At 36.6% G+C, this 13,581-nt stretch overlaps 1 protein-coding gene across 9 annotated transcripts in view; it reads right to left on the bottom strand.

The window, feature by feature from the left end:
* PDS5B (PDS5 cohesin associated factor B) overlaps positions 1 to 13,581 on the bottom strand; it is a 191,079-nt gene that overhangs the window by 117,394 nt on the left and 60,104 nt on the right. For all 9 annotated transcript variants that reach the window (XM_053563584.1, XM_053563581.1, XM_053563576.1 and 6 more), the window contains 3 exons: positions 12,040 to 12,126; positions 11,838 to 11,935; positions 11,093 to 11,219 (listed from right to left, as the gene is read on the bottom strand). In XM_053563584.1, coding sequence (XP_053419559.1) covers positions 11,093 to 11,219; positions 11,838 to 11,935; positions 12,040 to 12,126 — 312 coding nt within the window. The remainder of the gene's footprint in view (positions 1 to 11,092; positions 11,220 to 11,837; positions 11,936 to 12,039; positions 12,127 to 13,581) is intronic.

Genomic DNA, 13,581 nt, shown 5'->3' with positions numbered 1-13,581 from the left:
ATTTTATTTTATTAAATCCTAGCTGTGCACATTGATTTGATAGTGGGGCATCATTCACTAGCTTTACAGACCATTTACCAAGTTTCACATATACCCTTGTAAGATGCACCCCTGCTGTAATCCCACCAATCCCCTTCCCTCTACCCACCTCTCCTCTCCCTCCCCTCCCTTTCCCCCTTCCCCCTATTCTTAGGTTGTAACTGGGTTATAGTTTTCATGTGAAAACCCTAAATTAGTCTCATAGTAGGGCTGAGTACATTGGGTACTTTTTCTTACATTCTTGAGATAGTTACTAAGAAGAATATGTTCCAGCTCCATCCATGTAAACATGAAAGAGGAAAAGTCTCCATCTTTCTTTAAGGCTGCATAATATTCCATGGTGTACATGTACCACAATTTATTAATCCATTCGTGGATCAATGGGCACTTGGGCTTCTTCCATGACTTAGCAATTATGAATTGAGCTGCAATAAACATTCTAGTACAAATATCTTTGTTATGATGTGCTTTTGGTCTTCTGGGTATATGCCCAGTAGAGGGATTACAGGATTGAATGGCAGATCTATTTTTAGATCTCTAAGTGTTCTCCATATCTCTTTCCAAAAGGAATGTATTAATTTGCATTCCCACCAGCAGTGCAAAAGTGTTCCCTTTTCTCGACATCTGCACCAACATCTCTGGTCTTGGGATTTTGTGATATAGGCTAGTCTCACTGGAGTTAGATGGTATCTCAAAGTAGTTTTGATTTGCATTTCTCTGATGATTAAAGATGATGAGCATTTTTTCATATGTCTGAAGGCCGCGCGCCTGTCTTCTTCAGAGAAGTTTCTCTTCAAATCCCTTGACCAGCCTGCGATGGGATCCATTGTTCTATTCTTGCTAATGCATTTGAGTTCTCTGTGGATTCTGGTTATTAAACCTTTGTCGGAGACATAACCTGCAAATATCTTCTCCCATTCTGAGGGCTGTTTGCTTGCTTTACTTACTGTGTTCTTGGCTGTGCAGAAGCTTTTTAGTTTGATCAAGTCCCAGTAGTGTATTTTTGAAGCTGCTTCAATTGCCCAGGGGCTCCTCCTCATAAAAACTCGCCCAGCCTGATTTCTTCAAGGGTTTTCCCTGCACTCTCCTCTAGTAATTTTATAGTTTCATGTTTTAAGTTTAAATCTTTGATCCAGTGAGACTCAATTTTAGTTAATAGTGAAAGGTGTGGGTCTACTTTCAGTCTTCTGCTGACTGCCAGCCAGTTCACCCAGCACCATTTGTTAACTAGGGAATCTTTTCCCCACTGTTTTTAATTGGCTTGTCAAAGATTAAATAACGGTAAGTAGCTGGATTCATCTCTTGGTTCTCTATTCTGTTCCAGACATCTACTTCTCTGTTTTTGTGCCAATACCATGCTGTTCTGATCACTATTGATTTGTAGTATAGTCTGAGGTCTGGTAGCATAATTCCTCCTGCTTTGTTTTTATTTCTGAGTAATGTCTTGGCTACTCGAGGTCTTTTCTGATTACATATAAAACAAAGTGTTGTTTTTTCAAGATCTTTAATGTATGACAGTGGAGCTTTACTAGGGATTGCATTGAAATTATATATTGCTTTGGCTAGTATAGACATTTTAACAATATTGATTCTTCCCAGTCATGAACATGGTATGTTTTTCCATTTCTTAATATTTTCAGCTATTTCTTTTCTTAGAGTTTCGTAGTTCTCTTTATAGAGATCTTTCACGTCCTTTGTTAGATAAATTCCCAAATATTTCATCTTCTTTGGCACTACTGTGAATGGAATAGAGTCCTTAACTGTTTTTTCAACTTGACTGTTGTTGGTATATATAAAGGCTACTGATTTATGAATGTTGATTTTGTAACCTGAGACACTGCTGTATTGCTTGATCACTTCCAAAATTTTTGTAGTAGAGTCCCTAGTGTTTTCCAGATATACTATCATATCATCTGCAAAGAGCGAAAGTTCGATCTCTTCTGACCCTATATGGATACCCTTGATCGCCTTTTCTTCCCTAATTGCAGTGGCTGAAACTTCCATTACAATGTTAAAAAGCAATGGAGACAATGGGCAGCCTTGTCTGGTTCCTGATCTCAGTGGAAATGATTCCAATTTCACTCCATTCAATATGATATTGGCTGTGGGTTTGCTGTAGATGGTCTCTATCAGTTTAAGAAATGTCCCTTCTATACCGATTTTCTTAAGTGTTCTGATCATGAAGGGATGCTGGATATTAAAAGCTTTTTCTGCATCGATTGAGAGAATCATATGGTCTTTGTTTTTTAATTTGTTTATGTGCTGGATTACATTTATAGATTTATGTATATTGAACCAGCCTTGAGATCCTGGGATAAAACCGACTTGGTCATGATGTATCATTTGTTTGATGTGTTGCTGGATTCTGTTTGTTAGGATCTTGTTGAATATTTTTGCATCTATATTCATTAGTGATATCGGTCTATAATTTTCTTTTCTTCTTGGGTCTTTTCCTGGTTTGGGGATCAGGGTGATGTTTGCTTCAAAGAACGTGTTAGGTAGTCTTCCTTCTTTTTCTACCTTTTGGAACAGGTTGAGTAATATAGGTACTAATTCCTCTTTAAAAGTTTGGTAGAATTCTGACGTGAAACCATCTGGTCCTGGGCTTTTCTTTTTAGGGAGGTTTTGTATGGTTGATGCTATTTCCGAACTTGATATGGGCCTGTTCAACATTTCCACTTGATTCTGGCTAAGTCTTGGAAGGTGACGTGCTTCCAGGTGTCAGTCAGTTTCCTTCAGATTTTCATATTTCTGAGAATAAAGTTTCTTGTAATATTCATTAAGGATTTTTTTGATTTCTGAGGAGTCTGTTATGTTTCTTCTTTGTTGTTTCTGATTGATGAGATTAGAGATTTTACTCTTTTTTTCCTGATTAGGTTGGCCAAAGGTTTATCTATTTTATTGAGCTTTTCGAAAAACCAGCTTTTTGATTTATTGATCTGTTGTATTATTCTTTTGTTTTCAATTTCATTTAATTCTGCTCTAATTTTGGTTATTTCTTTTCTTCTACTGGGTTTGGGATTGTAATGTTCTTCCTTTTCCAGTTGCGTGAGATGTCCCATTAAGTTGTTAACTTCCTCTCTTTCCGTTCTCGAGGAAGGCTTGCAGTACTACAAATTTCCCTCTTAGAACTGCCTGTGCGGTGTCCCAGAGGTTCTGATAGTTCGTGTCTTCATTGTTGTTTTCTTCCAAAAAATTGGCAATTTCTTTCTTAATCTCATCTCTGACCCAGCTATCATTCAGCATAAGGTTATTTAACTTCCATGTTTTTGTATGAGTATGCAGATTCCTGTTGTTACTCAGTTCAAGTTTTATTTCATGGTGGTCCGAGAAGATGCATGGAATAATTTCTATTCCTGTAAATTTACCTTTACTGAGGTTAGACTTGTGACCTAAGATGTGATCGATTTTGGAGTTAAGTTCCATGGGCTGATGAGAAGTATGTGTATTCAGTTTTGTTGGGATGAAATGTTCTGTAGATGTCTGCTAAATCCAAATGTTGGATGGTTAGGTTTAAATCTAAGATTTCTTTGCTCAGCTTCTTGTTGGAGGATCGATCCAACACTGCCAAAGGAGTGTTGAAATCTCCGACGATTATGGAGCTGGAGGAAATCAAGTTGCTCATGTCTGTTAAGAGTTTCTCTTATAAATTGAGGTGCATTCTGGTTGGGTGCATAGGTATTAATAATTGAGATCTCATCATATTGAGTATTACCCTTAACAAATATGAAGTGACCATTCTTGTCCTTCCTTACTTTTGTTGGTTTAAAGCCTATTGTATCTGCAAATAAAATTGCAAACACCTGCTTTTTTCTGATTGCCATTAGCCTGAAATATGGACGACCATCCTTTCACCCTGAGTCTGTATTTGTCTTTTAAGTTAAGATGTGACTCCTGTATGCAACAAATATCTGGCCTGAGTTTTTGTATCCAATCAGCTAACCTATGCCTCTTTAGAGGACAGTTTAAGCCGTTCACATTAATGGAGAATATTGATAAGTCTGGTGAAGTTTTGGATATCGAGTTTTTCAAAAGTCCAGTAGGCATTTTTAATCTTTTCGCCGGTGTGGAAATTGGAGTTTGATCCGAAGTTTCTGAGTGAGTTTACTTTTGTGGTATAGAATTGGGTTGGTCATTATGGAGGATAGGTCTGAGAATATCCTGAAGAGCTGGTTTGGTTATGGCAAATTTCTTCAACATATGAATGTCATTAAAGTATTTAATGTATCCATCATAAATGAAACTCCATTTAGCTGGATGCAAGATGCGGGGTTGAAAGTTATTTTGCTTTAGGAGAGTAAAAGTCAGTGACCACCCTCTTCTGGCTTGAAAAGTTTCAGCAGAGAGATCTGCAGTCATTCTAATATTCTTCCCTTTGAAGGTAATGGTTTTCTTTCTCCTGGCAGCTTTGAGGATTTTCTCCTTCATATTAACTTTAGTGAAGTTAAGTATGATATGCCTGGGGGACGTCTTATTGGGGTTGAGTCGTGCTGGGGTTCTTTAGTTGTCTGCTATCTGAATTTCAGAATCTCTAGGCATGTCTGGAAAATTCTCTTTCAAAATTTCACACAGAAGGAAGGGCCTCTGTGCCCAGCGACGTCACTTCATCTGTTTCTCGAACCCCTATGATTCGGATATTCCCCTTCTTCAAATTATCCCAGAGCTCTCGGAGAGAATGATCTGTTTTTGCTCTCCATTTCTCTTCCTCTTTGAGAGTTTGGGAGCGTTCAAAGGCTTTATCTTCGATGTCAGAAATCCTTTCTTCTGCTTGCTCCATTCTGTTGCTGAGAGATTCTACTGTATTTTTCATATCTTTGAGGACTGCAAATTCTTCCTTCAGTGTGTCTAAGTCTTTGGTGGTTTTGTCTTTAAATTCGTTAAATTCTTGAGACACCTTTTGAATTTCTCCTCGAATTCCTAATTCCACTTTGTTAATCTTGTCTGCAATCCAAATTCTGAATTCGATTTCTGACATCTCAGCCAGTTGTTTATGAATGGGATCGTCAATTGCGTCTGCCATATCTTTCCTTGGGGGGGGTTGATCTATTCTGGTTATTCATGTTACCAGAGTTTTTCCACTGATTCTGCCCCATGGTTGTTTTACTCCCTTTGATTTTTTTCCCCTGAGGCTTTGTTGAGGGCCTGTAGAGTGTTGTGGCCTGAGAAACTGGGGCCCTGTCTGGTGTGGTGGGGCTAAGTGGTTCTGTCTTGTTTTCAGCTGGTTTCTGTTCCACCCTAGTGAAACAGATACTTTGGACTGAAGTCTCAGCTGTGGAGAAATATCAGCAATTAAGTCACCCCGCCTCCCACCGGCAAACAATTGGAAAAGAAAAATCAAACCTTCCTACCACCGTGCACCCAGGGCACCACCTGATTTGTCCTCAGCCGATCGGTTCAGTTCAAAAAGGTCCAAATCAATTGTCTCAGTCTGCACCTGTCTCGGGTGAGAGAGTTTAAGAGGTCTCTGGGAACTGGATCACAGGGGTCTGGTGACTACTCTGGTGTGGCTTGCTCCAGTGCTGCGTGGAGTCAGGAGGAGCCACCCAGCCAATTAATCAGTCTGGGAAGGTTGCTGCCTCCTTCCTCACCTTGCACCACTTCACATCCAGTCACTGACAGCCCTGCAGTTGACTGACCCAGTTGCCTGTATTGAATCGGCACTCCAAGAGTTTGTACCTGCCTGAATCACAAGGAAGTCTGCCAGGCCGCTGCGCTCTGCCTCTCTCCGTTTGTACCTGCCTGAATCACAAGGAAGTCTGCCAGGCCGCTGCGCTCTGCCTCTCTCCAGCAGGAGGAGGTGAGGCCTGACAACCTCGGGTGCTTGATGAAGGTTGAGGGGTTTTCACTCAGGTCCAGTCTCGCCCCTGATTAATGTTACTGACAGAACAGAAGAGAACAACTCTGCAGTTCCCCTTTTGTTTGTATCCTTGTGTTCGCAGCTCGCCTCAGTGGGGTTGATGTGCGTTCTACAACCCTCTCTCTTAGTGCAGCTCAAATCCACCAGGTTACTTGCTGAATTTTTGTCCTTTAACTCTCCTTCTGGACGGGAGCCTCTGTGGAAAGCTGGCTTCAGTCAGCCATCTTGTCTCCTCCCCCTTCTAATCCTTTTATATTGTTTTCTTTTATTCCACTAAATTAAGACCTCTAGTATAATGCTGACTAGATATAATATACTTCCCTTTTGTCTGAGTAAAACAACATTTTTACAATGTTACTAACTTCAAAGATAACACTTCAACATTTCATCATTAAATATTACACCGCAAATATCTCCATATCAGTTTAAGTCAGTTCCTTTCTACTTTAAATTTGCTAAGAGTTTTTATCATAAATTTATCATTCTTTTTCCATGTTAGTATTTTTCTCTGACCTACCAATGTGAACAAATATTACTTAGTCTATCACTAGCATTGTTTAATGTTAATCCATCCTTGCATTCCTAAAATAAAGCTGATTTGTTCATTATCAATAGTACTATACCATTCTAGAAGCTGTCTAGTACTCTATATTGGAATTATTCGACTGTATTCACAAGTTCAATCAGCCTATGATGCTCTTTTCTTGCTTAGTTCTTTCCTGGTTTCCCCAGGAAGATCATGCTCTGCTCAAACACTGAGTTAGGGATTATCCCTTCCATTCTATAATCTGAAGTTTAATGAAGATTAGGACTGTGTACCACTTAAATGATCAACAGAAATCTCCTAGTGAAAGGTTTAGGTTCTTTTGTTGCTGGTTTGAGTTCTGAGCTATTATTATTGTTACTGTTGTTATTGCTACCATTTGAAAGGAAGAGTTTTGTTTTATAGCTAGAATTTTTAAAGTCAATTAAAATTCTTTATTGGTTAAAAGATACACAAGATTTTCTCGAGACAAATTTGGCAAGTTTAATTTTCTAGAAATTTGTTGTAATGTCTAATACATTAGTATAACATATTGTTCATTGAATTATGTTTTGATCTTTTCCATGCCTGTGTTGTTCATTTCATTCTAAAACTGTATACTGATATCGTGTCCCATTCTTTTTCTTTTTAAAGACACAGTCTCACTTTGTTGCCCTCAGTAGTGTCATAGCGTCACAACTCATAGCAACCTCCAGCTCTTGGGCTTATACAATTCTCTTGCCTTAGCCTCCTGAGCAGCTGGGACTACAGGTGACCGCCACAACATCTGGCTATTTTTTTGTTGTTGTTGTTGCAGTTTGGCCAGGGCCAGGTTTGAACCCACCACCCTTGGTATAGGGGCAGGCTGCCTACTCACTGAGCCACAGGTACCGCCCCATGTCGGATTCTTTAATTCAACTTGTGAAGCATTTGCCTATTTAATATATTTTCCAAACAACCAATTTTGGGTTTTGGTAGAATGTCAGTGTTTTCTATTTCATTAATTTATGCTCTTCACTGTTTTCTTCCTTGTACACTTTGTTTATTCTGATGTTTTCTTAACCTTCTAAAAATGGCCGCTTGGCTATCAAGTTACATTTAAGCTAAGTTCCATAAGTTTGAATACGTAACATGTTAATTACCATGTCTAAATTTTTTATAATTGCCATTATGATTTATTATGTGAGATTAATTATGCTTACCAGTAAACTTGTACTTTTGTGTTAAAATCTTCAATATTCTCACAAACTCTTGATCTAACTTGATTTATAATCACCAAAAAACTGTTAAAATAGCACACTAAATTGTGAATTTGCTTTTCTCCTACTTCATTTGATTTATGCCTTATATATTTTACATCTGTGTGCATACAAGTTTAGATATCTTCCTGAGTACAGAATCTTTTATTGTTACATAAAGCCCTTTTTTAACCATTAAAGACTACTAAGTCTTAGATTAGTATAAGCCATCTCAGTTTTCTTTGGGTTTGTATTTGCCTGATGAAATCTTTTCTATCTTTTTCATACTCAACATTTTTGTGACTATATTTTAGTTGAATTTCTTATTAACACCAACCACCTTAGACTGTTACCTTCAATCCAATCTAAGAAATCTACTTTATGTAGTAAATCCAGGCCATTTACATTTATTATAATTCTCCCTTTTATTACAAACCTTAAAATTTTAGTACAATAGCCCTAAATACTCCTGATCATCCCAGAATTGTATCATCCTTTAACTCTATTAAACCACTCAATCTTACATATTATATCTAGTAGTTTAAGAACAATTTGCTCATACTCCTTTAATTAACCACTGTAATCATTACTGTTATTTTTGTTTTATTTATCAGTTTCTATTTAGAACATTTCTTATTCATTCATTCTTACATTTCACTTTTCAATCGAATTTCCTTCATCCTGAAGTACTCAGCTAATATATAGTTCAGGATGAATTACTGACTTGTGAATATTTAAGGCAAGAGAATCGCGTAAGCCCAAGAGTTAAGAGGTTGCTGTGAGCCATGTGACGCCACGGCACTCTACCTGAGGGCGGTACAGTGAGACTCTGTCTCTACAAAAAAAAAAAAAAAAAAAAGTCTTCATTTAACTAAAACTGGGTATGTCACTCTTGGTTAACAATTATTTTACCTTAGCACTTTGGAAATACACTTCCATTATCTGCTGGCACCTATCACTGCAATTTAAAAGTCAGCCATCACTTTAACCTTCATTCTTGGGCAAGGGCTATGCTTTTCATTCTGAGTCCTTTATATTATTTCTGTTTTGGTGTTTCAATTTCTCCAGGATGTTCCTGGACAGGAATTTTTTTCTTTATTTATTCTGCTTGTTGTATCTTTTTCTACCTAATCCATAAATTCATGGTTTTCACTATTTTAGGAATATTTTAAGCTAATTTCTACTTGAATATCATCTCCACTTTCTATTTTTCTTTCTGTTGTTCTATTTGATCACTATCAAATATATTGGACCTTATTTTTCATGTTTTCTTTATCTCATTGTGTCTATATCATTTCCTCACATCTATCCCAGTTCTCTCAATTTCTTCTTTATAATCCTATCAGGTTTTTAATTTTGATGACCATTTTTCCTTTCTTATAAACTTTTGCCTAATTCAGTATATAATGTCTAGTTAATGTGTTTTTTAGCTCTTATTATTCCTTTTTTAGGGTTTTTTGTTGTTGGTGGTGGTGGTGTTTGTTTTTGAGACAGAGCCTCAAGCTGTCGCCCTGGGTAGAGTGCCGTGACGTCACAGCTAACAGCAACCTCCAACTCCTGGGCTTAAGCGATTCTCTTGTCTCAGCCTCCCAAGTAGCTGGGACGACAGGCACTCGCAACGCCCAGCTATTTTTTGGTTGTAGTTGTCATTGTTGTTTGGCAGGCCCAGGCTAGATTCAAAACCACCAGCACTGACGTATGTGGCTGGCTCCTTAGCCACTTGAGAACTACAGGTGCTGAGCTGGGCACTTAAAAAAAAAAAAAAAAAAAAGCATAAAAACATAAACATTCACTAAACTATACGAAGCTAAAATTATGTAAAGAGCTGCAAAAGAGAAAGCTGTCTTAGGGAATTTCCAGTCTAAGCTAAACGGACTAAGCAGAGGATTGAACTCTAAGTAGCTGGTGGAAGATTCCAGCTCCTATAATTAAAGACAGTGCATTACATAGATATTGGATGCTAGGTTCTGGATGGACCTACAGACCCTCTCCCTAATGCAAAAAGAAATATGCATTTATGAGGTACCCTGGACAAAGTCTTTTTTCATGACACTGGATATATGGGAGCCCTGAATTCCTTTGGTAGTCAGCTTCTAGGTGCAGAAAGCCAAGCTCAATACCGGATCTGTGTCTAGAGGGATTGTTTTGCACAGCTGACAAGTAGGTGTAGGCTCTAAAGGGGTGGGTACTCTGTCAGGTGCAAGCCCCTTTGAGAGGCCTAGTGGGTTTTCTCCTAAAAACCCACCCTTCCTTTCTAGGGCATTCTGTAGTTGGATTCATGACCCCCACCCCCAGCACACTGGGAGGAGAGTTTGTGGCACAGGCCAGGTAGCCCTAGGCAAGAAATAGCCGCTGGGTCCCAGGCTGATTTTCATAGTTCATTTAATAAAAAAGGATAATAGGGGCCCCTAACTAGATGCGAGCACAAAGACAAAGGAGGGAGTCTTCCACCTTCCCTCCCATAGTCACCACAGATAGAAGTGAGGCTGAGCTGGGGTCAGGACACAGTGAACTACATCCTGGAGGCACAGCAAGAAGGATGTGAGGGGTAAGTAGAGGAACAAGATGGTAGCTGACTTGGAAACCACAGCACACTAGTACATATGATTTTTATCTAATGTATGTATTATTCTGCATCTTTATAAACTAATCTTGCTATTTATAGTATCTGCCAGCATTGATAGACTATTCCTTAGGTTTAGTAATTTTGAATTATGAAATTACTTTTGTTGAAACATTATGTCAATGCTGCGTAGCTGCAGACTGAATTGCTATCTTCTCAGAGAAGTCTTAAATTTGCAAAGGTCATTAAACTGGTGATTCCTGTGCTCCTCTCCTTAACCCAGATCCCTTCAAAGTCACAGAAACATGTTTCCAACTACAGAGTCTGTCACTTTCAAAAAAAAGAAACAAAAACAAAAATAAAAATTAAAACACAAACACATATGCACATATACAAGAAAAATAAACACATCTTGAGTAACATCACTTAGGCAAGAAACACTGTCATCATCATACCCCTTGTCTCCCAGTTGGTAGAGACTTCCTCTTTAATTTCACCCCTCCTCTCTATTTATATTTCCACTGTCTTATAGTTCAGACCCTAAGTGGTTCCACCTCCCAACATATAAAGTTACATAATAGCATCACTCCCTGTAATACAATCTATATGAAAGTGAATTATAACAGATATTTTATTATATGACTAAATCTATTATTCTTTTCACTGTTACTAATAAGTGTATTGTGTTTTAATACACATTAAATAAATATATATCACTATTATACAATCAACAGATTTTCCAAAACTAAAGTTGCAGCAAGATAAATTGTTATTTAGAATCTATGCCGAAACTTACTATTAATGGGCTTTAGACACATTTTAGTGTTAGAGTGTGTATATATATACACACACATATAAACAATGCTACTTACCTTATGAGCAGGTACCAGATTTACTAAAACTGTATCCAAAAGCTCCTGAGATACTGTATCACCTTCACAAATAATAGAACTCATGAGGTCTACCATGTGCATATGAACTTTCTGATTGTGGCCATTGCTGAAATTCAAAATAGACATTTTATTCGAAGTATAACTGAGATGTATAGGATTTATTCATAAGCTATACTGCCAAACTTTACACTTTATAAAATGATACTGAAACATTAAATGGAAGTCTACATATTCATTTAAAGCTTCCCTCTCTCCCAAATCTTATAATAGTATCTGAAGTGTATTTTAAACTGCATTTCTTATATTACTTTTCCCTAATTTTAGCCAGTTTCACAATCAAAAATGATTAAGTCAAAAGCCTTCAATTTTACCTTCAATTCAAAAAGTCAAACTGCTTTTAAGTTAATTCTAGTAAATAATTTTAAAGAATACACAAAAAGCTCAAATAGCCACATGCATTAAGGAGATTATATGTAATGACATAAATAATGTAATCCAAAAATTTTATATTGATCTCATGCCATTTCTCTAATCAGTATACTGTTCCTTATGTTACAAAATTAAGCACCGTTCATTTTAAAAATATCTATAAGAATAAATTTAGTTATAACTCTTAGCCTTCTAATATCAAGATACCAAATTAATTATGCAGATTTAGCTATTAAGTTAAAAATTCTGTACGTCATACTTTTAACATATTATGTACTTAGTAAAATAAACTTACTTTATGACTGAGAATAAAGTTCTGTATAGTTGGGTAAAAATTTCATTGCTATCTTCTAACTCGAAGCATATGTTATATGACTTGACCCAAGCAATGTTCTAAAAGTAAGAGGTTAAAAGGTAAATTTACTTTGTAATTTTTACTTTAAATTACATGCACAAAAAACAAGTTTAAAATAATCACCTCAAAATATAATACTTACCTCAAGTAAATAAAAATACCTATTGAATTGTGGGCTCTTCGTGTCTTCCAGCCCCTTCAACTGCCTTGTTATAAACATAAATATATCCTTTAAAAAATGAGAAAGTATTGTTTAGATTATAAATGCTAAGTGAAAATATTCATTAACTCCTAAAGCTAAAGTCTGTAAGAAAAAAAACCATATTTTGCTAGAATTTTTTAAAAGTACATCTTTAAATGAATACATCACTAGTCTTCACAGGAAAATAATAAATCACTTGCCACAATCTTTTTTCAATTTCAGATTAATGGAAGTGTACAAACAATTAGGTTACAATGTTTGCATTTGTCAGGTAAGGTCCTGTAGTCGTGCCCCTCATGCAGGAAGTGTGCATATACCCTTACGCCGTGCTCTTTAGGTGACAGCACACCAACACCCTCTTCTCCACCCTCCTCCCAACTTGAATTAAACTGAGTTTATCTCTTGTGTGGGCGTGTATTAGTTCATCTATTGGCTTTGTATTAGTATTGAGTACACTGGATACTTGTTTACCAAACTTGTGATACTTTGCTAAAAAGAATGTTCTCCAACTCTATCCAGGTTAATACAAAAGATTATTTACCACGATCTTAAAATACATTTAAAAAAAAAAAAAACTTCGCCTTATAGCAAGTTAAACAAATAGACCTCAAAACTGAGTCAACTGAAATTTATACTAATTTTAAAATAAAAAATGTTGAAATGTCTCAGAGATAAGGTTTGCCAGAAAAGCATAATATGTGGTAATTACATAGCAAGAGTATGGTTTAGAAATCCTAAAATTTAAAAAGCAAAGCAAAACACTGCTAGGTGATAAAGACAGTATATCCCATACAGAAGCTTAGAAATTTTTTAAATACCATCAGAAGTGAACTCGTCAAGATTCCTATCTAAACACTGCAATTGCTTGCTTTTCCCCACCATTTCCCAAATCTATTCCCATCTCTTGCTTCTGATTTATGACTACATCTCCCTTTGTATCTGGATAAAGACAGGTTCCGTGTCACTTCAAGTCAAGTTTTTATGAAAATGAGCTTCAAGAGAAATGTAGATATTTTTGAATGTTTGGGAAAAGGCTTAAAATTAGAAAAATTAATTCTGCAAAGGAAGCATGTTATCAATAAAAGGAAACATGTTTCCCTTTTAGTAAAATAGCAAGCTTAGTTTAAAAAGAAAATTTAATGTGTAAATGACTGAGTAGCTTCTTAAGAAAAGCTCTATCAAAAGTACCCCCCCTTTCAGAAAAACAAAACTATAGGCCAATACCTCTGATAAACACAGATGCAAAAATCCTCCAAAAATACTAGCAAACCAAATTCAACACCACCTTAAAAAGATTATCCATCATGATCAAATAGGATTCATCTCAGAGATACAAAGATGGTTCAATATATGCATATCAATCCATCCTTCAACAGAATGAAGGGCAAAAACCATATGATCATTTCAATTAATGCTGAAAGAATATTTGATAAAATTAACACTCTTTCATAATAAAAACTCTCAAAAAAGTGGGTATAGATT

The sequence above is a fragment of the Nycticebus coucang genome, chromosome 15, assembly GCF_027406575.1.
Source record: "Nycticebus coucang isolate mNycCou1 chromosome 15, mNycCou1.pri, whole genome shotgun sequence".
NCBI classification, from domain to species: domain Eukaryota; kingdom Metazoa; phylum Chordata; class Mammalia; order Primates; family Lorisidae; genus Nycticebus; species Nycticebus coucang.
The sequence above is the reverse complement of the archived record's forward strand: the minus strand, read 5'-3'. Positions and strand labels throughout refer to the sequence as shown.